The 21,629-nt window shown below is 33.4% G+C and overlaps 1 protein-coding gene across 3 annotated transcripts in view; it reads right to left on the bottom strand.

Moving 5' to 3' along the window:
* The window catches only part of STXBP5L (syntaxin binding protein 5L), a 260,367-nt gene that overhangs the window by 24,981 nt on the left and 213,757 nt on the right, over positions 1 to 21,629 (bottom strand). For all 3 annotated transcript variants that reach the window (XM_039843137.1, XM_039843139.1, XM_039843138.1), the window contains 2 exons: positions 6,640 to 6,810; positions 4,340 to 4,579 (listed from right to left, as the gene is read on the bottom strand). In XM_039843137.1, the coding sequence (XP_039699071.1) occupies positions 4,340 to 4,579; positions 6,640 to 6,810 (411 nt within the window). The remainder of the gene's footprint in view (positions 1 to 4,339; positions 4,580 to 6,639; positions 6,811 to 21,629) is intronic.

Genomic DNA, 21,629 nt, shown 5'->3' with positions numbered 1-21,629 from the left:
TTTTAGAGCAGAGAAGGGCAAATTCATAAGAGATAAGATCAGAGGGATAATATAGAACCAGGTCATGTAGCTTCTTGCAGGACACAGAAAGACAGACTTTACTGAGTTTAAGGTGGCAGGATTTTGAGAATAGAATGATATAATCTAATTTTCATTTAATAGGATTAGTCTTCCTGCTGGGTATGTCCTATAGGGAGTGAAAGTGGGAAGAAAAGCGAGTCGTTAAAAGATCAGTACAATAATCCAGGTGACAAATGGATACAGACTTGCTTGAACCAGGTGGTAACTGTAGGGGTGGTGAGAAATGATCAGAATCTGAGTACGTTATAAAGGTCAAGCCAACAGAATTTGCTAATAAATTGGATTTAGAGTGTGAAAGAAACATAGTGGTCAGGGATGATTCTGTTTTTGACTTGAGAAATTAGAAGGATGAAATTGTCATTAATCGGTGTGAGAAAGACTATGGAGAAAGGAAGGAACATCGGGAACTCAGTTTTGAACATAATAAGTTTGAGATGCTTATTAGATATCCAAGTGGATGCTAAATAACTGGATATCTATGTCAGGAATTTGGGGCTATGTCCAGACTATAAATAGAAATATATGAGCCATCAGATTATAAATGGCATTTAAAGTCATGAGACTGGCTGATTTAAACCAAGGCTTGACTATAAGTAGAAAACAAAAGGTTCAAAAAGTTAGTCTTTGGGCATTCTGATATTTTAAGTCCAGTAAAATGAGGAGGAACCAGCAAAGGGGACTGGGAAGGAATAGTTAGAAATGTAGGAAGAAAACTAGGTAAGTATAGTGTTCTGGAATTTAAGTGAAGTGTTTGAAGGTAGAGACAATGGTAAACTGTGTATTATGTTGCTGATACGTCAAGTAAGATGTGTTCTGAAAACTGACCAGTGGATTTAGCAATGAGGTCAGTGGTGACCTATGCAGAGGTTTTTGTTGATTGACGTGGGAGAAAACTTGATGAGAATGGACTTGAGAGAATGGGAGAATAAAATTAGAAATAGTGAATATAACACAACTATTTCAAGGAATTTTGCATTAAAGAAGTGAAATGGGTCATTATAAAGGAAAGTTTTCTCTTTTTAATGAAATAAATAACAGCATGTTTATATGCTGGTTTAGTAGAGCTATTTATTAGAATTATATAATTGTATGTAACTATGTGACAGTATAATTAGAATTATAAAAAGGAAATAAGAACAATTGCTGGATTGACTTTCTTGAGTAAGTGAAAGGAGGCAGAATCTAGTTGGCCAAGTTAGGAGTTTACGCAGCTTAGTCATAATAATAGAGAATATAGAAACCATGAGGGTAAAGGCAGATAGGTTGGTAGATGTGGTGGTGGCAGCTGTTGAAGTTCTTATCTAATTGTTTCAATTTTCTCTGTAAAAGAGGACACATGGTTATTAGCTGAGATTGAGAACAGTTGAGAAGATATTAGAGCTTTGAGGAGAGTGGAGAAAATTGCAATTGTTCAAGAGGATGGGAGAGAGGATGAGATAAAAACAGTATGATAACCCAGCAACACAGGAGCCCACTTGAGGTTATTGATAATCTGTTTCAAAATGAGACTGTTATATATGTGGTTATATATTTTTTCCCAGCCATATTCAGTTATACAGATATAGAAATAAAGTACGTAGAATTAAATTTAACCAGGATTGTGATAATGCTGAATATGCATGTGTGATATTGTGATTTATAATAAATATATATTTGTTCTTTATCCCTGGTTCCAGCCACAGAGCTCCTAAAACTCTTGGAATGTCCAGTGATGAGAGCAACACAGGTGTCTTTTGTTATGTTAATGAGGTGGGGGTTGGCATGGGGGTGGAGGCTGCAAATTGAGTTAGTCACCAATGATCAATGATTTAATCAATTATGCATATGTAATGTCTCCATAAAAACCCCAAAGGAGGGGGTTTGGAGAGCTTCCGGATTGGTGAACAGGTTAAGGTACTGGGAGAGTGACGTTTCTGGAGAAGGCATGGAAGCTCTGCGTCCCTTCTCACATTCTTTGCTCCCAAATCTCTTCCATCTGGATGTTCATCTGTGTTCTTTCATAACAGACTGGAAACAGTAAGTAAACAGTTTTTCTGAGTTCCGTGAGCCAAGGTAACAATCAAACCCAAGGTTAGGATCGTGGGAACCTCAGATTTATAACCGATGGTTCAAAAGCACAGGTAACAACCTAGACTTGTGATTGATGTCTGAAAGGGATTGGGAGGACAGTCTTGTGGAACTGAGCCCTTAACCTGTGGGATATGGTGCTATCTCCAGGTAATAGTGTCAGAATTGAGTTAAATTGTCGGACACCTAGCCAGTGTTGCAGAGAATTGTATGTTGTGAGGAAAAAATCTCCACACATCTGGTGTCAGAAGTGTTGTGAGTGTGGTGGTAAGTGTGAAAGTAATGGAGACACAAGAGAAACACACAGAAGGAGCGACTGGATTTTCCCCTATACAGAAGGAAATAATTATAGGTTTTTCCATACCAGCATGTAAAGTTGCATGTATGTGGTCAGCATCACCTGGGAGCTTGTTAAAAATGCAAATCCTCAGACTCCAGCCCAGACCTAGTGAATTAGAAACTCTGGGGATGAGGCCCAATAATCTGCATTGTAACAAACCCTCCAAGTGATTCTGATGCAGACTACAGTGATAGCTATTAGAATGGATAATCTCTAGATGCTTTCCCATTCTAAAATTCAATGATTTAGTGCATTTCAAATTTCCATATCATTGATTAGAATTTGTCAAGATAATCAAGATAAATTCATATGAAAAGATTTCTTAAAAAAGAGAAATGAGCTTTTCTCAAGAGGTTTTTGATTACTGATTCAAATCCTTATTAGTTATCTGTTCAGACTTTCTATTTCATTATTCAGTCTTAGTTGGTTATATATTTCTAGGAATTTATCCATTTCTTCTAGGTTATCCAGTTTATAGGCATATAATTTTTCATAGTAGTTTCTTATAATCTTATGTGGCATCATTTGTAATGGCTCATCTTTCATTTCTGATTTTATTTATGAATCTTCTCTCATTTCTTCTTAGTCTAGGTAAAGATTTGTCAATTTGTCAATATTTTCAAATATAATGCACTTTATGAGCTGAATCATTTCTCCCCCAAATTCATACGTTAAAGATCTAAATCTCAGTATCTCAGAATGTGACTGTTTTTGAGAAAGAGCCTTTAAAGAAGTAATTAAATTAAAATGAGGTTGTTAGGGTGAGCCCTAATCCAAACTGATGGTGTCTTTCTCAAAAGAGATTAGGACACACAGAGACACCAGGGATCCATGCATACAAAGGGATGGCCAACTGCAAGTCAAGGAGAGAGGCCTCATAAGAAACCAGACGTGCGGACACTTTAATCTTGGACCTCTAGCTTTCAGAAGTGTGAGAAAATGAACTTCTGTTTTTTAAGCCACATAGACACACAAATACATTTATCTGAATTTGCCATACTGGTAGAGAGCTGACAATAAGTAACAATCCATGTATATGAATTTCGCATACCAGTTAACAAAAAACACAACTTTATCCAACCTACCATACCATATATATGTACTTCTTAAAATAAAATTCCTTATGCTATAAATAATTTTTTTTACTCAGGAAATGTTTTTCAGATAGTGTTTATCATATATAGGAAAGTGACAGTAAACATTATTAAGAACAAATTTAAAAATGTTATTAAAAAGAATAGGAAGAATCACACTCATCTTGTCTTTGAAAGACAAAAGATAATTCAAGTAGGAAAAGCATACAACATATGCTTTAGCAACAATACTCATAACTTAGGTCAAATTTCTAGGCACTAGGATAAAAAGGAAAGAAATTGTTTGGCATCCTTTTGCAACAACATGAGAAGATTTCGAAGACTTTAGAAAGCCACCTCAAGTCAGACTACTTCTAGCTTAATCATTCTAAGTTCTTTAAGGGTTACGTAAAAACACTCACAGGCTCAAATCTGGTACAAAACTTTGAAGAAATGCTTCAATTTATTTAAAATAATTTTTTACCTTTTGCATTAAAATTTTTCTCAGTGCTTTTTTGTTTTCTAAGGCATTGTTTAGGTTGGTAGTTCCACAGTTTACTACCAGAGAAATGGTTGTACTATTTTACCTTAAAGAGAAGGTAAATTTGCAATATGATAAATGTTGAAATAGTACACGACTTATGAAATTCTCAGTTTCTATTACACAGAATACCTATACTCCTAATCTTTGCTCCAGATCAATACAAATTAATGTTTTACAATACATTTTATCTAAATCTTAAAAAGTAGCAATGAAGGAATAAAGAGAAACTCTTACCACTAGGCAGTACCATGACTGGCTCTGTGAATCTTTGTTCATCTGCCAAAGGCAGGTTCAGGGGGAGGATTAACACCATTCCCAAACTTGTTCCAACAAACAAACAAGGGGAGATGGTGGAGTCATTTTTCCGAGCAAAGGACTCCATGAAGTATAGTGCTGTAATTGCTTCTTTAGAATCTTTGTCAATACTGGAGATGCTAGAGCTTCTAGAACGATTATAGGAATTTTCTCGGTTTTCTATGGAAATTTTAAAAAGCAAATTAAATGTTAGTATATTTTGAGAAAAAAAATAAAGTCAGACTTAGTACATGAAAACCAAAATTAGGAGGGAGAAGTAGAATCTGATTCTTTAAGTGATCTGGAAGGCAGCTTATCCAGTTTACAAGTTTATTTTGAAGATGGAGACTGAAGTTCAGAAGTGTAAATCATAAACCTAGGCAGAGCTGAAACTAGAACTTGACTCTCCAGAGTTCCAGTTCGCTATGTTTTTTCTCTATATATTACTTCACAAATTAGTTGAAATTATCTCATCTAGAAAAAAAAATATTTAGTCTAAAATAATTAAGGTTATAAGAATTTCTGGTACCATTTTAATTATGCTTCCCTCCTATCTCTCAATTGTTGGAAATATTTCTAATGATTTTTTTGGGCAATTCCCACTTACTGACAACATTGTGGCTACTAACCTGAAGAGTCACAAATGTTCTATGGCAAATACATTCCCCTACCACAATTTTTGGTTTTGCTATTTCTGGAGTAATTACAATTGTAAAAACTGAACTATTTATAAAGGCCAAAGAGCTAATGTTATCTCCCTGAACTTGTTTCAAGCTTAACTACCCCGATACAAATTCAGTCCTAACTATCTAGGGCCAAATGAGGAGCCATAGACAGTGCCATCCCATTGACAGTGGTTATCTTCCATAGAGGGCTTCAGCCCACTTAAAGGAAGCAGGATGGTTTTAGGTTCTCCTGGTCATCAACACTTACACGTGTGAACACTCCAGTAAGCATAAACTCACCACCTCAGTTAAATGGTATTAGGAGGTTGTTCTTACAGTCACTCCAGAGTTCATGTTCCTCATATTCTTCTTCCTACTTACTCACTCTCCTTTCCTTCTTGATAGGTAGAAATGTGACTCGTTTATGTAAAAAGAGACAAATATAAATTCCCCAAACTATCCTTTTTCTAGAAAACAAAATATAGTATTCCTAATTTCTTCCCTCCTATCCCTCAGCAAGTTTATAACATAATTATAACAGAACTTAGAGATAAGAGTAAGCTCGGATATAATCTATATATTTTATAGATTTGGAGATGGAAACAGTTAAGTATTCTTCCCAGAATCCAGCACAAGTTAGAGACAGAAAGATCTGAAACTCAAAATTCTCAACTCTCAATACAGTGATTGAGTGCTACTTCTTTTATAACATTTATATTTTGCTTCTAAACATTCCTAGCTAATATGTACCCCGATTTTTCATTCATGGTTCATCAACATTCCAGATTGTTAGTCATAGATACTTGTGATAGAGATGATATCTGCATGGACCAGATTTAGTATGGCATAATACTAAAGAAACAATAAAAACTAAAAAAATTATTTTAAAAATTTGAATAATATCATTACTATCAAAGTTTTAGAAGGTGGTAAATCACTGTATACCATCGAATTACCATAGCAAATCTTCCTGAGATTTTTTTTCTCTCTCTATTCAAAGTTTATCAGCAAGACAATAGCAGCACAGTTACAAGATTTCCCCCTTTTCTCCCTCTCTAAAAATTTTTGGTCTTCTGGCTCTTGTACTTTACTCCCTGCCCCCACACTAATTCCATAAATAAGCAAACAATCTTCTTTAAAAACATATGAAGATGAAAATTGCAAACTTTAGAATTCAATATCATGCTTTTTTTCTTGGTAACATGACTGGACACTTGAAGAAATTAAGGTTGCAAGACATTAAATAACTATCTACAAATAGATACTAAGAGGCTTCCCACTGGGATGGATAGAAACTCTCAGTTATTACTGGGAGTATACACAACGGATTAAGACATACTCCTTTGTACGGAAGAGGTGGGAACTTACCAAAAAGCAGAGCCATTCTGGTATTAGAGATGAAGAACAGGTGTAGTGAGAAATTTGGAGTTATGGCTTTCAGTTATTCATTGCCTAAAGTCGACTGTAGTTTCTTATGTCTTTTGCACATGCCCTCCATCCCTTGTCTTTCAGCTCACATAACCATGGCATATCAAATTATAACTGTATTCACAAAAACTTGTATGTTTAACCTACCTTCTGTTGTAACTGGTAAAGAAATTTCCATGCAAGCAGCTGACTGTGCTTTTCGAAATGGTGGTCTTCCCGGACCCCAGCGATTTACTTTCGAAACATCAGCACTAGAAAGACGTTTTCCAGAACTGCAGCTCTGAGAAGTTGGACTTGTGCAGTGCCCATTTACATGATCTGTACCAAGAGGAAGGCAGCATAAATATTATAATTAATCCTAATAACAAGGAATCCAAGTGTATAGATGAATAAATGAAGAAAAGTGAGAATTCCTTTTTTCAAAACATAAAGATGGCTTAGTCCTTGTTATTTTAAAATGTAGTCAATCTCAATAGCTAGCCAAAAATTTCATATTTATTAAATATAAGATTTATTTTAAAAATCTGACTAGTTAACATAGTTTAATATTCTATATCCCCACTATTCTACCATTTAATGGCAATACAAAATTGGTTATAGTACTGAGCTTTCTTTTGAATGATTAAAATAAACATTTATATAAGTTTTGGAAGTACTTCAAGTACTTGGAGAGTAAGATATATAGAATGAAAGCATCTTACTGTGTAGTTCAGAATGAACTACAATGTACTTAACAATACTGACTCTAGAGCTAGACTGCCTGGGCTCAAATCCAAATTCTACCTCTTACTAGTTTTACAAATTATTGAAGTCTTCATGCTTTAGTTTTCTCTTCTGTAAATTGGGAATATAATTATCTGGCTCATGGAGTTTTTGTGATAAAACATGTCGCATGCCAGAATACTTCCTGGTATATGGAAAACTGAACAAAAATTATTGTCATTCTCATTCCAGAGTATTAAAACTGCTCATGTCTAAGACAGTACTGTTTATGTAGAGCTTGTGAGTTTAGCTGCTTTGATATAACTTAAAAACTTTGAAATAATTGCACAAAAATATCTTATTTTTCTTAATGCTAAAAAATATTTGAAATATCTCATAGTACTGCAATATTCAAAATTTTAATCCATTTTAAATGTTCTTCTTTGGTCATTCAAAGGACAATAGAATTAAATGGAGAATTCATGTTTAATATCCATGTTGGACATGGAGAACTGGCACTCAGTGTCTACTCCATTACAGCTTTTATGTATTGTAGAGTTTCAAAACATAATTGTACATTTCCTAGATTCCCTTGCAGCTCATGCAAGGATGAGAATTAGGTTTCAGTATTTATATGAACTAGTGTGTTTTATTATTTTTAGAATGAGAGTTAACATTTATTGAATACTTAAATGCCAGGCATTTCATGCACGTTATTCATTTAATCTTCTTAACAATCCTGTAAGGTAGGTGCTTTTATTATTCTGATTTTGTAGATGAAACTGAAGCTCAGGAAAAAGATTCAGAAAATTGTACAATATTACATAAGTAGTATGTATGAAGCCAGGGTTCTAATCCAGATTTTCTTATTAAGTATCTCTATCCTTGAAAACTAGGCTACAGGGTCACATAAAATATTTTGTAAGGTTTAGCTGTGGCTTGTGTGATGCACATTGAGATCCAAGCCCTTTAGGGCCAGTCATCTCCCATACTAACATAGATCTCAGAAATCCCAAATTTCCTGGGTAGAAAGACAGAAATATCCCATGAGTGAGCCATGGGAAACCCGAAGTTAAGAGCTCTACCCTTCTTTCACTATCAAATCTAGTCTTATAAATAGGAAGAACTTATAAATAGGAGTGCAACAGCTGGAACTAACAAGGACTTAGAGTGAATTAGAAAATAGCAACTCTTTTGGGGATATAAACTGCAAAAATGAGCCTCCCTCTAGGTATATCAATTAGGACAAGTTGCTCCTTAGATGTGATGCCTTGTTCTGTGGTTTACTGCTTGTCCAGAGGAATGTGGGGTGAATTCACAGCCTTCTTAGCCAGGTACAAGAGTATATGGCAGACCCTGAGAATAGTAAAATTTGTTCACTTAGCTGAGACCCATTGCACTTCTAAGCCAAAGCCCCTGCCTAGCTATTATCATCTCTTGGTGGCTGTTTCATGTGAATTTTCATTTCAGCTCATAATAAAGCAGTATCAATTATTAGATTACTCAACATACTAGTCTTCCCCCCAGCCGTTATCTGCTACAGTGACCAAAATTTCCTCAGGCTCTCATGTTTGAGTTGCAAGGTCCAGCTGATATTACCCTTCATGAGCAGCCCAGAGTTTGGGGTCATATATTTGTTTTCACCAGGGATGATTAGCTTAGAGGATTTATTTTTGTACTTAAATTTTTAAAATATATGGCAGTATATTTGCTTTCTTTAAAACATTTTTTTTTTACCATGCTAAATATTCAAGATAGATAAGAATTGTTATAAAACATTTAGAAAGAAAAATTTGGTCCTAGCCCAGACAGTCATTCTGGATATTATGATAAAGCAATAATGCTAAATATAAAATGTAAATGAAACCTCTATTGATAAAATTATGCACTGTTGTTTTAGTTATTATAGAAAAAAATGGAAATTAGCTATCTTTTAAAATTGAGCATAAAATTTTAGGTAAATTGTAGTATATAATCACATAAGAGTGTTATAACCTTTAAAGATGTTTCCGAAATGCTTGTTGAAACATAAAATATCTATGACGTGTTTTGGTTAGCTCTTGTTGCATAAAACAAAACAAAACAAAACACTCCCAATGTTAATGATGTAAAATAACAATCATTTGACTATGTTCACAGATTCTGTGGGCCATGATTAGGCAGGCTAAGGCAAGGTGGCGATATTATATCCATAATGTCTGGGGCCTTAGCTGGAAATGCTTGAATGGATAGCGGGTTTGGAATCCTTTGGAGGTTTCTTTACTCACAAGCCTGAGCTAGAATGATGCAAAGACTGAGTTCAGTTGGGACTGTCAATGGGGGCTTCTTCAGGAGGCTTGGGTTTCCTCGTTGCGTGGTGACCTTTTTTACATAGTGGCTCAGGGCTTCAAAAGGGCTGACAATTAATTTGAAAATGGGATGGAAGCCATATTTCTGCTGCTTTGGTGTTATTGCAATGGAGACTGCTTTGTTTTGAAAATAACATTCCCGTTTCCAATCACAAGCTTTTTGCATGTCAAGAGGCAGTTGTAGTAGATTCCTGATCTTATAACAATATGTTCTTCAGTTTGAAAGTCATACCTATAGACCAAGCTTAGAATTTACTTCTCCAATCTTTCAGTGATTTGATAAATACCTAGTTTCTTGTATTAAATCACTTTCTACATAACATAACTAGAATGGTTCTGTTCCTACAATTGCTCCCTGATTACAGTGGTGCCCAGGTGTAGAGAAAATTCAACATTCTGAAAAATTCAATCTTAAAACAATAAACAGATTAAAGCAAAAGGGAAATTTTTATTTTACAGAATTCCCAAATTTTAAAAATTTACAAGCTTCTTTAAATTAACTGTTCTCTTCTGCCTTTAAATCAAGATTTGATTGAGTGCATTTATTTGATTTAGTTTAAGGTACAACAATGATTTACTGACACAGGGCTTATTGAATATAAATGAAATTATTTTTAACATAGTCCTTGCCAAAGCTTTATAGAAGAATATAAATTAATATTTAATACTTCATAAACTAGTTGTGTTAAACAAACTTTTTAATATATCATACAATTCCTAGACAGTGAAAAGTAGTATTATGCAAGTTGATTTGTTGATTGATTTAATGTTGGTCATTTGCTTTATTTGTTTAAGCAGGAAAAGAATTTATTAAAGGATATAAGGCAGCTCGAAATCTCAGGGAGAATCTGCGAGGTATGGTCTGAAGCTTTGCAGCTCAAAACAATGCCCAACTACAATGGGTTGAGTTCATTTTAGTTAAGATACCACTCTGTCAATGGCTTGGCATTAGTGATGCTGGGGCCTAAAAGCTAGGAGCTGCACTACTGCAAGCCTGGTACAGCAGAACATCTCTGCCATCATACACTGAACTGAGGTTTATGTACTTTTTAATTTGTCTTTATTTGTGTTTTTGACTGTCAAACAAGGAATGATTATATCATACTTCTCTATTTTTTGCTGACACTTTTGAGGTTTTTAAACTCTTATTATTTTTTTAAATTTTATTAGTTTCAAGTTATAGTACATTGGTTAGACGTTTATATAGTTTGTAAAACGATCCCCCCCTTAATTGTTCTTTCTCTCCTCTGGCTCTACACCTAGCCATTACATAAATGCTGACTGCATTCCCTATGCCATGCTCCCCAACCCCGTGACTATCTACCAACTACTAATTTGTACTTCTTTAACCCTTCACTCCATTCTCCCAGCCCCCCAGCCCTTCTCTCCTCTGGCCGTCACCAGACTGTCTTCTTTATTTGTGAGTCTGTTTTTGATTAGTTTGTTCTTTTTGTTCCTTAGATTCTGCATACGAGTGAAATCCTATGATATTTATCTTTCTCTGTCTGACTTATTTCACTCAGCATGATAATCTCTAGGTCTATCCATGTCATTGCGAATGGTAGGATTTAATTTTTTTCAATGGCTAATATTCCATTGTATATATGAACAATAATTTCTTTATCCAATTATCTGTTGATGGGCATTTATGTTGCTTCCATATCTTGGCTATTGTAAATTGTGCTGCCATGAACATAGGGGTGCACAGATCTTTATGAATTATTATTTTGGTTTCCTTTGGATAAATACCCAGAAGTGCAATTGCTGGGTCAAAGGTATATCCATTTTTAATTTTTTGAGAAACCTCCAGACTGTACCAAATTGCAATCCCACCAACAGTGTATAAGGGTTCCCTTTTCTCCACATCCTCGCCAACACTTGTTGTTCTTTGATTTATTGACGTTAGCCACTCTGACAGGAGTGAGGCGATATCTCACTGTGGTTTTGTATTTCTCTGATGATTAGTGACTTTGAGCATCTTTTTCATATGTTTATTGGCCATCTGTATTTCCTCTCTGGAGAAATATCTATTCAGGTTTTCTGCCCGTTTTTTAAATGGATTTTTTTTTCTTGTTGAGTTATATGAGTTCTTTATATATTTTAGATATTAACCTCTTATCAGATGTATCATATATGAATGTCTTCTCCCATTCAGTCAGTTATCTTTTTATTTTGTTGATTGTTTCCTTTGCTGTGCAAAACATTTTTAGTTTGATGTCCATTCCATTTGTTTTTTCTTTTGTTTCCCTTGCCCGAGGAGATATGTCTGAAAAACAATTACTAGTAGCAATAGCAGATTATTGCCTATGTTTTCTTCTAGAAGTTTTATGGTTTGGGTTCTTACATTTAAGTCTTTAATCCATTTTGAATCTCTTTTTACATATGGTGTAAGAAGGTGATCCAGTTTCTTTCTTTCTTTTGCATGTATCTGTCCAATTTTCCCAGCACTATTTAGAGAAAAATCTATCTTTACTCATTGTATATTCTTGCCTCTTTCATTATCTATTAACTGAGCATATAGATGTGGATTTATTTCTGGGCTCTCTATTCTGTTCCATTGATCAACGTATCTATTTTTTATGCCAGTACCATGCTGTTTTATTACTGTAGGCTTGTAAGTATAGTTTGATAACAGGCACTATGATACCTCCAACTTTGTTCTTTTCCAAGATTGCCGTGGCTATTTTGGGTATTTTATGGTTCCATATAAAGTTTAAGATTATTTGTTCTAGACTTCTGAATATTAATTTTGTATCCTGCTACTTTACTGAATTCACTGGTCATTTCTAACAGTTGTTTTGTGGAATCTTTAGGGTTTTCTATATATAGTATAATGTCATCTGCAAATAATGAGAGTTTTACTACTTTTCCAATTCGGATACCTTTTATTTTCTCTTTCTTGTCTTATGCCATGGCTAAGACTTCCAATACAATGGTAAACAGGAGTGGTGAAAGTTGGCATCTTAAACTCTTATTTTTAGGGCATTTTTTTCTGAAGAATTTTAAGCTGAAGACTCAATGGGACTGATACAGACTTCCTCTTGAAGTCAGCTTAATTTTCATTACAGGTTTTAATTTGATTCTTCTATAGTAAAGTTTTCATGGCTATGATTTTGTTGTCCAAGCTAAAATGCTTTGAATGAGACAGATTTACATACTCTGAATTTAATGTTTAGTCTCTGAAATCCAAAGTTTCAAAGAGCTTCTTCCTCTTTATTTCTCAATTTCTCATTTTTTCAAGTTTAATTTCTATTGCATTTAAACATTATTTAAGTGGATTTAAAAAAAGTATTTGAGACCAAATTTATAGTCTTCAGGATAATAATCTCTAATGCCTTAGACTTTGTCACTGATGAATAAAGTGTTTTAACTTTGAATAACAATTATTGAATTTTAAAACTTCAGCTTCATTGATGTATAATTGACATATGAAATTGTAAGATAGTTAAAGTATACATTGTAGTAATTTGATGTATGTGTACATTGTGAAACAATTCCCACCATCTAGTTAATTAACAAATCTATACTTCAAGCATCTATTTATCTTTTTGTGTGTGTGAAAACATTTAAGTTCTACTCTATTAGCAAGTTTCAATTATACATTACAGTGTTAACTACAGTCACCATGTTATATATCTGATCCTCGGAACTTATTCATTTTATAATTGAAAGTTTTGTACCCTTTTACAAACCTCTCCCTCTTTTCTCCACCTCCAGTCACTGGCAATCACTTTTCTACTGTTTCTATTAGTTTGATATATTTATTTTCAGATTCCACATTGCAGCATTTGTCTTTTTTTGTCTAGTTTACTTTACTTTTCATAACCCCCTCAAGGACCATCCGTGCTGGTGCAAATGGCAAGATTTCTATCTTTCTCATGGCTGAATAATCTTTTATATATTATCTGTTGCATGCAAATATATACAAATATGTATATATACATACGTATATATATATATAATCTCCATCTATCGATGGACATGTGCACTTAGGTTGTTTCTATATCTTAGCTATTGTGAAAAATGTTGAAATGAACATGGGAGTACTGATATCTCTTTGACATCCTGTTTTCATTTCCTTCAGATATATACCCAGAAGTGGATTGCTAGATCATATGGTAGCTCTATTTTTTAATTTTTTTGAGGAACATCCATACTATTTTCCATAGTGACTATACCAATTTATATTCCTACCAACAGTGTATAAGAGTTCCCTTTTCTCTACATTCTTACTCACATTTAATTTTTTTTTGATGATACCCATTCTAACAGGTGTGAGGTGATATCTCATTGTAGTTTTGATTCGCATCTTTTTCATGATTAGTGATGCTGAGTACCTTTTCATGTACCTGTTGGCCATTTGTATATCTTTGGAAAAGTGTCTATTCTGGTTCTCTGCTCATTTTTTAATCTGATTGTATTTTTATTTCTTATTGGGTTGTTTGATTTATTTATATATTTTAAATATTAAGTGGTATGAGTTCTTGATATATTTTTAGATATTAACCTCTTATCAGATATATGATTTGCAAATATTTTCTCCCATTCTATAAGTTGCCTTTCATTTTGTTGATTTTCTTTATTGTAGAGAAGCCTTTTAGATTGATGTACTCCCACTTGTTTGTTTTTGCTTTTATTTCATTTGCTTTTGGTGTCAAATCAAAAAAATTATTGTCAAGACCAAGGTCAAGGAGTTTGCCTCCTATGTTTTCTAGGAGTTTTGTTTCAGGTCTTATGTTCAAGTCTTCAGTCTATTTTGAATTGATTGTTGTGTATGGTGTAAGAGTGGTTCAGCTTCATTCTTTTACATGTGGCTGGCCAGTTTTTCCCAGCACCATTTACTGAAGAGGCTATCCTTTCCCTATTGTCTGTTCTTGGCTCCTTTGTTGTTAATTAATTGACTATTTATGTATGGGTTTATTTCTGGGCTCTCTATTCTGTTCCATTGATCTGTGTGTCTGTTTTATTTTAATTAATTAATATTTTTATGGTGACTTTGGTTAACAAAATCCAATAAGTTTCATCTGTATACTTTAATAGTAAGGCATCTATGAGGCTGTTTTTATGCTAATACCATATTGTTTTGATTGCTATAGTTTTGTAATATAATTTGTAAAGAGGAAATGTGACACCTCCAACTTTGTTCTTTCTCAAGATTGCTTTGGTTTTGGGGGCCTTTTGTGGTTCCATACAAAAGGATTTTTTGTGGATTTTTTTCCTATTTCTATGAAAAATGTCATTGGAATTTTGATAGAAATTGCATTAAATCTTTAGATTGCTTTGGGTAGTATAGACAGTTTAGTAATATGAATAAGCAAGGATTATCTTTCTATTTATTTGTTGTCTTCAGTTTCTTTCATTAATGTTTTAGTTTTCAGTGTACATTCAGTATCTTTCACTTCCTTTGTTAAATTTATTCCTAGGTATTCTTGATGCAATTATAAATGTGATTTTCTTAACTTTTCTTTCTGATAGCCTGTTGTTAGTACATAGAAATACAACCGATTTTGTATATTGATTTTCTGTCCTCCAACCTTTCTGAATTTATATGTCTAACAGTTTTGGGTTTTTTTTTTCATATAATATTATGCCATTTGCAAATAAAGACAGTTGTATGTCTTCCATTCCAACGTGAATACCTTTTTTTTCCTTTTCTTGCCTAATTGCTCTGGCTAGGACTTCCAGTTGTATCTTAAATAAAAGTAGTGAGTGAGCATTCTTGTCTTCTTGCTGATCTTGGAGGAAGTGCTTACAGTTTTTCACTGTTGAGTATAATGTTACCTGTAGTCTTTATTATGCTAAGGGATGTTCTCTCTATATCCACTCGATATAAATAGATATTAAATTTTGTCAAATACTTTCTATATCTATTGAGACGATCACATAATTTTTGTTAATGTGATGTATCACATTGATTTGCAGATGTTGAACCATTCTTTTATCCCTGGTATAAATCCTACTTGATTATAGGATCCTTTTAATGTATTGTTGAATTTGATTTGCTGATATTTTGTTGAGGATTTTTGCATCTCTGTTCATCAGATATATTGGCCTGCAATTTTCTCGTAGTGTCCTTGTCTGGTTTTGATATCAGGATAATGTTGGAGTCATAAAATGAGTTAGGAAGTGTTCCCTCTTCTATTTTGGGGGGAAGAGATTGAGAAGGATTGTTATTAATTTTTCTTTGAAGTTTTGGTAGAAATCACCATTGAAACCATCTGGTTCTAGACTTTTGTTTGTTGGAAGGTTTTGGGTTACTGATTCAATCTCCATACTAGAAATTAGTGTGTTCAGAATTTTTATTTTTTCATGATTCAGTCTTGGTAGGTTGAATATTTCTAAGAATTTGTCCATTTTTTTTGTAGGTTGTCCAGTTTGTTGGAATGCAGTTGTTTATAATAACTTCTTATGATTCTTTGTATTTCTGTAGTATCAGTTGTAATGTCTCCTCTATTTTGATTTTATATATTTGAGTCTTCTCTCTTCTTGGTGAATCTAGCTAAAGGTTTGCCTATTTTGTTTATCTTTTCAGAAAACCATCTCTTACTATATTTTTAGTCTCTATTTCATTTATTTCTGCTCTGATCTTTCTTTCTTTCCTTGTACTAATTTAGAGCTTCATATGTCTTTCTAGTTTGAGGTGTAAAGTTAGGTTGTTTGAAATCTTGTTTCTCAATGTAGGCATTTATTGCTATGAACTTCCCTCTTTGAACTACTTTTGCTGCATCCCATAAGTTTTGTTATATTGTATTTTGATTTTCATTGTGACAAGATGTTTTTTAATTTTTTTTATTTATTCTTTAATTCATTGGTTATCAGGAGCATGTTGCTTAATCTCCACATATTTTTGACTTTTCCAGCTTTCTTCTTATAATTGATTTCTAGTTTCATATAATTGTGGTTGGAAAAGAGGCTTGACAGGATTTAAATCTTATTAAATTTATTAAGACTTGTTTTGTGGCATAACATATGGTCTATTCTGGAGAATGTTCTATATGTTGGAGGAGAATATGTATTCTACTGCTTTTGGATGGAATGTTCTGTAAATGTCTGTTATGTCCATTTGATCTAATATGCCCTTTAAGTCCAATGTTTTCTTATTGATTTTCTATCTGAATGATTCATCCATTGATGAAAGTAGGGTATTGAAATCCCCTACTCTTTGTATTTCTATTTCTCCCTTTAAGTCGGTTAATATTTGCTTTACATATTTAGGTGCTCTTATTTTGGGTGCGTGAATGTTTTAAAATGTTATATACTCTTGTTGGATTGACCCCTTTATCATTATATAATGACCTTCTCTGTTTCTTGTGACAATTTTTGACTTAAAGTCTATTTTATGTTAAAAATATAGCTACCTCTTTTTCTTGTTTATTTACCATTTGCATGGAATATCTTTTTCTATCCCTTCACTTTCAGTCTGATGCATACTGAAATGGAAGCGAGTATTTTGTAGGCAGTATATAGTCTTTTTAAAAAATATCCATTTGGCTACTCTTTGTATTTTATTGAATTGGAGCCCAATTACACTTAAAGTAGCTACTGCTGTTTTGTTAATTTTTTCTGGCTGCTTTGTGATTGCTTTGTTCCTTTCTTCTCTTGTTTTCTTCCTTTGTGATTTGATGCTTTTCTGTAAGTAGTATGCTTTGATTGCATTTTCTTTTATGTATCTATTATAGGTTTTTGGTTTGTGCTGATCATGAGGCTTATATAAAACATTATTTATCTTTTTGTTTATGAAGTTGCTTGAAACTCGACATATTCTTTGAATATATAACATTGTATTAGTTTTAGCTGTACAAACATAACACTCTAAGTTGATAACAACTTAAGTTCAAATACATTCTAACACTACATTTTTACTCTCCCTCCCTCCCTATTTTGTTTTGATGTCACAATTTCATACTTTTATCTTGTGTATCATTAATAAATTATTGTAATTATAGTTATTTTTACTTCTGTCTTTTAGCCTTTCTAATAGATTTATAAGTGATTCACCTACCTTCATTACATTAGATTCTTCTGAATTTTTTTATTTTTTATTTTTAATTAAGTTTATTGGGGGTAACTTAGTTAATATAATTATATAATTTTCAGGTGAACATTATAATTTGACATCTGTATATTCTATTGTGTGTTTACCACCCAAGATTCTTCTGAATTTTACTATATATTTTCCTGTTACTAATTAGCATCCTTTTGTTTCAAATTTCAGAAGTCCATTTATCCATTTATCAATATTTGTAAGTCCACTTTAGTGGTGATGAACTTCACCTTTTGCTTGTCTGGAAAACTCTTTATCTCTACTTCAATTCTGAAGGACAACTTTGCTGAGTAGAGTATTCTAGGCTGGCAGGGTTTTTCTTCCAGCACTTGGAATATATCGTGCCACTCCATTTTGATCTGCAAATTTTCTGCTGAAAATCTGCTGACAGTCTTATGGGGGTTTCCTTGTGCAATATAAGTTGTTTTATTCTTGTTGCTTTTAAGATTCTCTCCTTGTCTTTAACTTTTGACAATTAAGTGTCTTGGTATGGGTCTCTCATTTTATTTCAAACTTTCTGGGCTTCTTGGATCTGTTTCTTTCTCCAGGTTAGGGAAGTTTTCAGCCCTTATTTCTTCAAATAAGTTTTCTTCCCTTTCTTTTTGTTTCTTCTGGGATCCCCATAATTTAAATATCGGTCCTGTTGATGTTGTTCCATAAGTCCCTTAAATTATCTTCATTCTTTCATTCTTCTCTGACTGAATGAAACCCACTACCCTGTCTTCAGGTTTGCTGATTCTTTCTTTTGCTTTGTCTGGTCTGCTGTTAAACAACTCTATTAAATTTCTCAGTGCAGTTATTGTACTCTTTGAGTCTTTCTGTTCAGTCCTTTCTTATATTCTATCTCTTCGTTTAAATGTCCATGCATTGTTCTCCTGACCTCAGTGAATATCTTTTTTACCATTATTTTGAACTCTTTATCTGGTAAGTCATTTATCTCCATTTTATTAAGGTCTGTTTCTGGAGTTTCATCTTGTTCTTTTGTTTGAAATATATTCCTGTGTTTCTTCATTTTCTCTGGCTGTGTTGATTTCTACACAATGGATAAAACAGCCATCTCTCCCAGTGTTGACAGACTGGTGTTGTATAGGAGATGAACCTTATCAGCCTGGCCTGAGCCCTTAGTGGTCTTTCAATCTCTTGTGATTGTCCAAGCTGCCTTTTTTGTTCTTAGTGGTTCCCAGTAATTGATGGTGTTCCTATATCCATTTCCATGTGGGTATATTCTTGTTCATCCAATGGGTAAGAGTCACTCAGCTAATTTCTGGATTTCTTTCAGAGGGAGTTGCTCCATTTGCAGCTATAGATTTGGTGTCTGTGGGATCAGGTGAGTTCAGGCACCTCCTATGATGCTATCTTGGATCATAACTTGAGATAACAATAAATTATGTCATTAAAATGCCATTATATCTTGACTGATGCTGAAAGAGGAAACTGACACCTGGCCCTGAGCAATATGAATAAGTGTTCACATCAAGTCCCACATTAAAAATGGAGAGAGAGAGAGGGAGAGATAAAAATAGTATATCCTGAAGTAAAGAAAAAAAGAAAAGTTATTCAGTCTAACTGTAGTCTTCGAAGATGAATTTTGAGTTGGTAAATTACTCATTTCTTAACAAAAAACATTTTTATCCCTGACATTTGCAATGCTGATGTCTAGAAATATAATAATCATGTGGGTAAAATGGATCTGTTCCCCAGTACAAACAAATTTACCTTAGAGTTGTATTTTGCATTCACATGAGCCAGTTAAAAATCTGAACTTCCTTGTAAAACACTTGCAAATCAATAATCACTTTTTCTTCATACATTCTTTGAAATACATATACATAATACAATATACATTGGCTAGTACTTAAAATATAAGCTAACAATCTACAGATAGTAAACTGGTTTTTTTCTGAAAAAGTCATTGTTCCCTCTCATTCTTGGATGATAGATCCTTATTTGAAAATTATTAGTACAGGTTGAGATATAATTACATACAATAAACTGCACATGTTTAAAATTAATAACCACTAATGCATTCTGCTATCACAGTAAAAGTAATGCACATAATTACCACCTCCCCCAGTTTCCTCATTCCTATTTATAATCTCTCTTTCTTGTCTCCCCTTGTTAGCTCTCTATCTCACAGCCACTGAGGTACTTTCTAATGCTATACATCTATTGCTGAGCTCATGTATAATCTCTGTCTCTGCCACCATGGCTACTTTGTTTATGAATCCATTAGGCGATGATGGGTGTGGTTGGTAAAGAAGCTAACTGGTATCCACAAAGTGAGTCATCCTCTCCACTTTATTGTTAATACTCTCTGCTGAGATCACCCTTTGGTGAGCACTCACATGGGACAAAAACTATCCTATATATTAGCAAATAAATTTGAAATGAAAAATTTTTATTAGCACCCTCAAACATGAAATACTTAGGTATAAATCTAACAAAGTATTATAAAATCTAGATGAGTAAAACTATAAAACAACAACAACAACAACAAAAAACCTTTCTTTGCTGATGAAAGAATTTGAAGAACAAATAATTGCAGAAATATTCCATGTTCATGGTAGGGTTCAATATTGTTAAGATGTCAGTTCTTCCCAATTTGATCTATATATTTAACACAATCCTATCAAAATCCCAGCAAGTTATTTTGTAGATATTGACAAACTGATTCTAAAGTTTTATATAGAGAGGGAAAAGAACCAGAATAACTAACATAATATTGAAGCAGAAGACCAAAGTCAGAGAACTGATGCCACCCAACTTTAAGACTTAATATAAAGCTAAAATAATAAAGAGTGTGTGGTATTGGTGAAGAAATAAATAGGTCAGTAGAACAGAATAGAGGCCTAGAAATAAATCCACACAAATATAGTCAACTGATCTTTGAAAAAAGAGCAAAGGCAATCCAATGGAGACAAGAGAGTCCTTTCAACAAATGGTGCTATAACAACCGGATATCCACATGCCAAAAAAAACAAAAAAAACAAAAACCAAAAAACCAAATCTAGCTGCAGACCTTACACCCTTCACAAAAATAGATCATAGCCCTAAATGTAACATGCAAAACTATGAAACTACTGGAAGAAAACTGAGAAAATCTAGATGACCTTGAGTTGGTGATTACTTTTTAGATACAACACTATAGGCACGATCCCTAAAAGAAAAAAAAATTGATAAGGTGGACTTCAATTAAAAACTGCTGTTCTGTGAAAGACACTATCAAGAGAACGAGAAGCCACAAACTGGGAGAAACTAGTAGCAAAAGATAATATCTGATAAAAGACTATTATCTAAAATACATACAAAACTTTAAAATTCAACAATAAGAAAACAAACCTGATTAAAAATGGGCAAGAGACCTGAACAGATACTATGCCAAAGAAGATAGATGGCAAATTAAGCATATGAAAATGTTTAAAATTGCAAAATGAAACAATGGGAAACTACCATACACCTATAAGAATGACAGAAATGCAAAACACTGTTAAAACCAAATGTTAACTAGAATGAGGAACAACATTATTTGTTGATGACGGAAATGCAAAATTATACAGCCATTCTGGAGGATGGTTGTCAGTTTCTCAAAAACTTAAACATACTCTTGTGATTCAGCAATCATGCTGCTTGCTATTTACCAGAACGAGTTGAAAACTTATGTTCACATATAAACCTGAACATGAATGTTTATAGCAGCTTTATTCATTAATTGCCAAAACCTGGAAGCAACCAAGATGTCTAATAGTAGGTGAATGAATAAATAAGCTGGTACATCCAGGCAATGGAATATTATCAGCACTAAAGGAAAGGAGCTACAAAACCACGAAAAAGACATAAAGGAATCTTAAATACATAAATACATGTTACTAAGTGAAAGAAATCATTTCGAAAAGTCTACATACTATATGATTCCAACCATATGACATTTAAGAAAAGGCAAACTATGGAGAGAGTCAAAAAGTCAGTGGTGGCTAAGGATTAAGAGGAAGAGAGTGGTGAATAGGCTGACAGAGAAGATTTTCAGAGCAGTAAAACTATTCTCT

The sequence above is a fragment of the Pteropus medius genome, unplaced genomic scaffold (assembly GCF_902729225.1).
Source record: "Pteropus medius unplaced genomic scaffold, Ma_sr-lr_union100, whole genome shotgun sequence".
In the NCBI taxonomy this organism is placed as follows: Eukaryota; Metazoa; Chordata; class Mammalia; order Chiroptera; family Pteropodidae; genus Pteropus; species Pteropus medius.
This window is presented reverse-complemented; position numbering and strand designations above follow the sequence as displayed.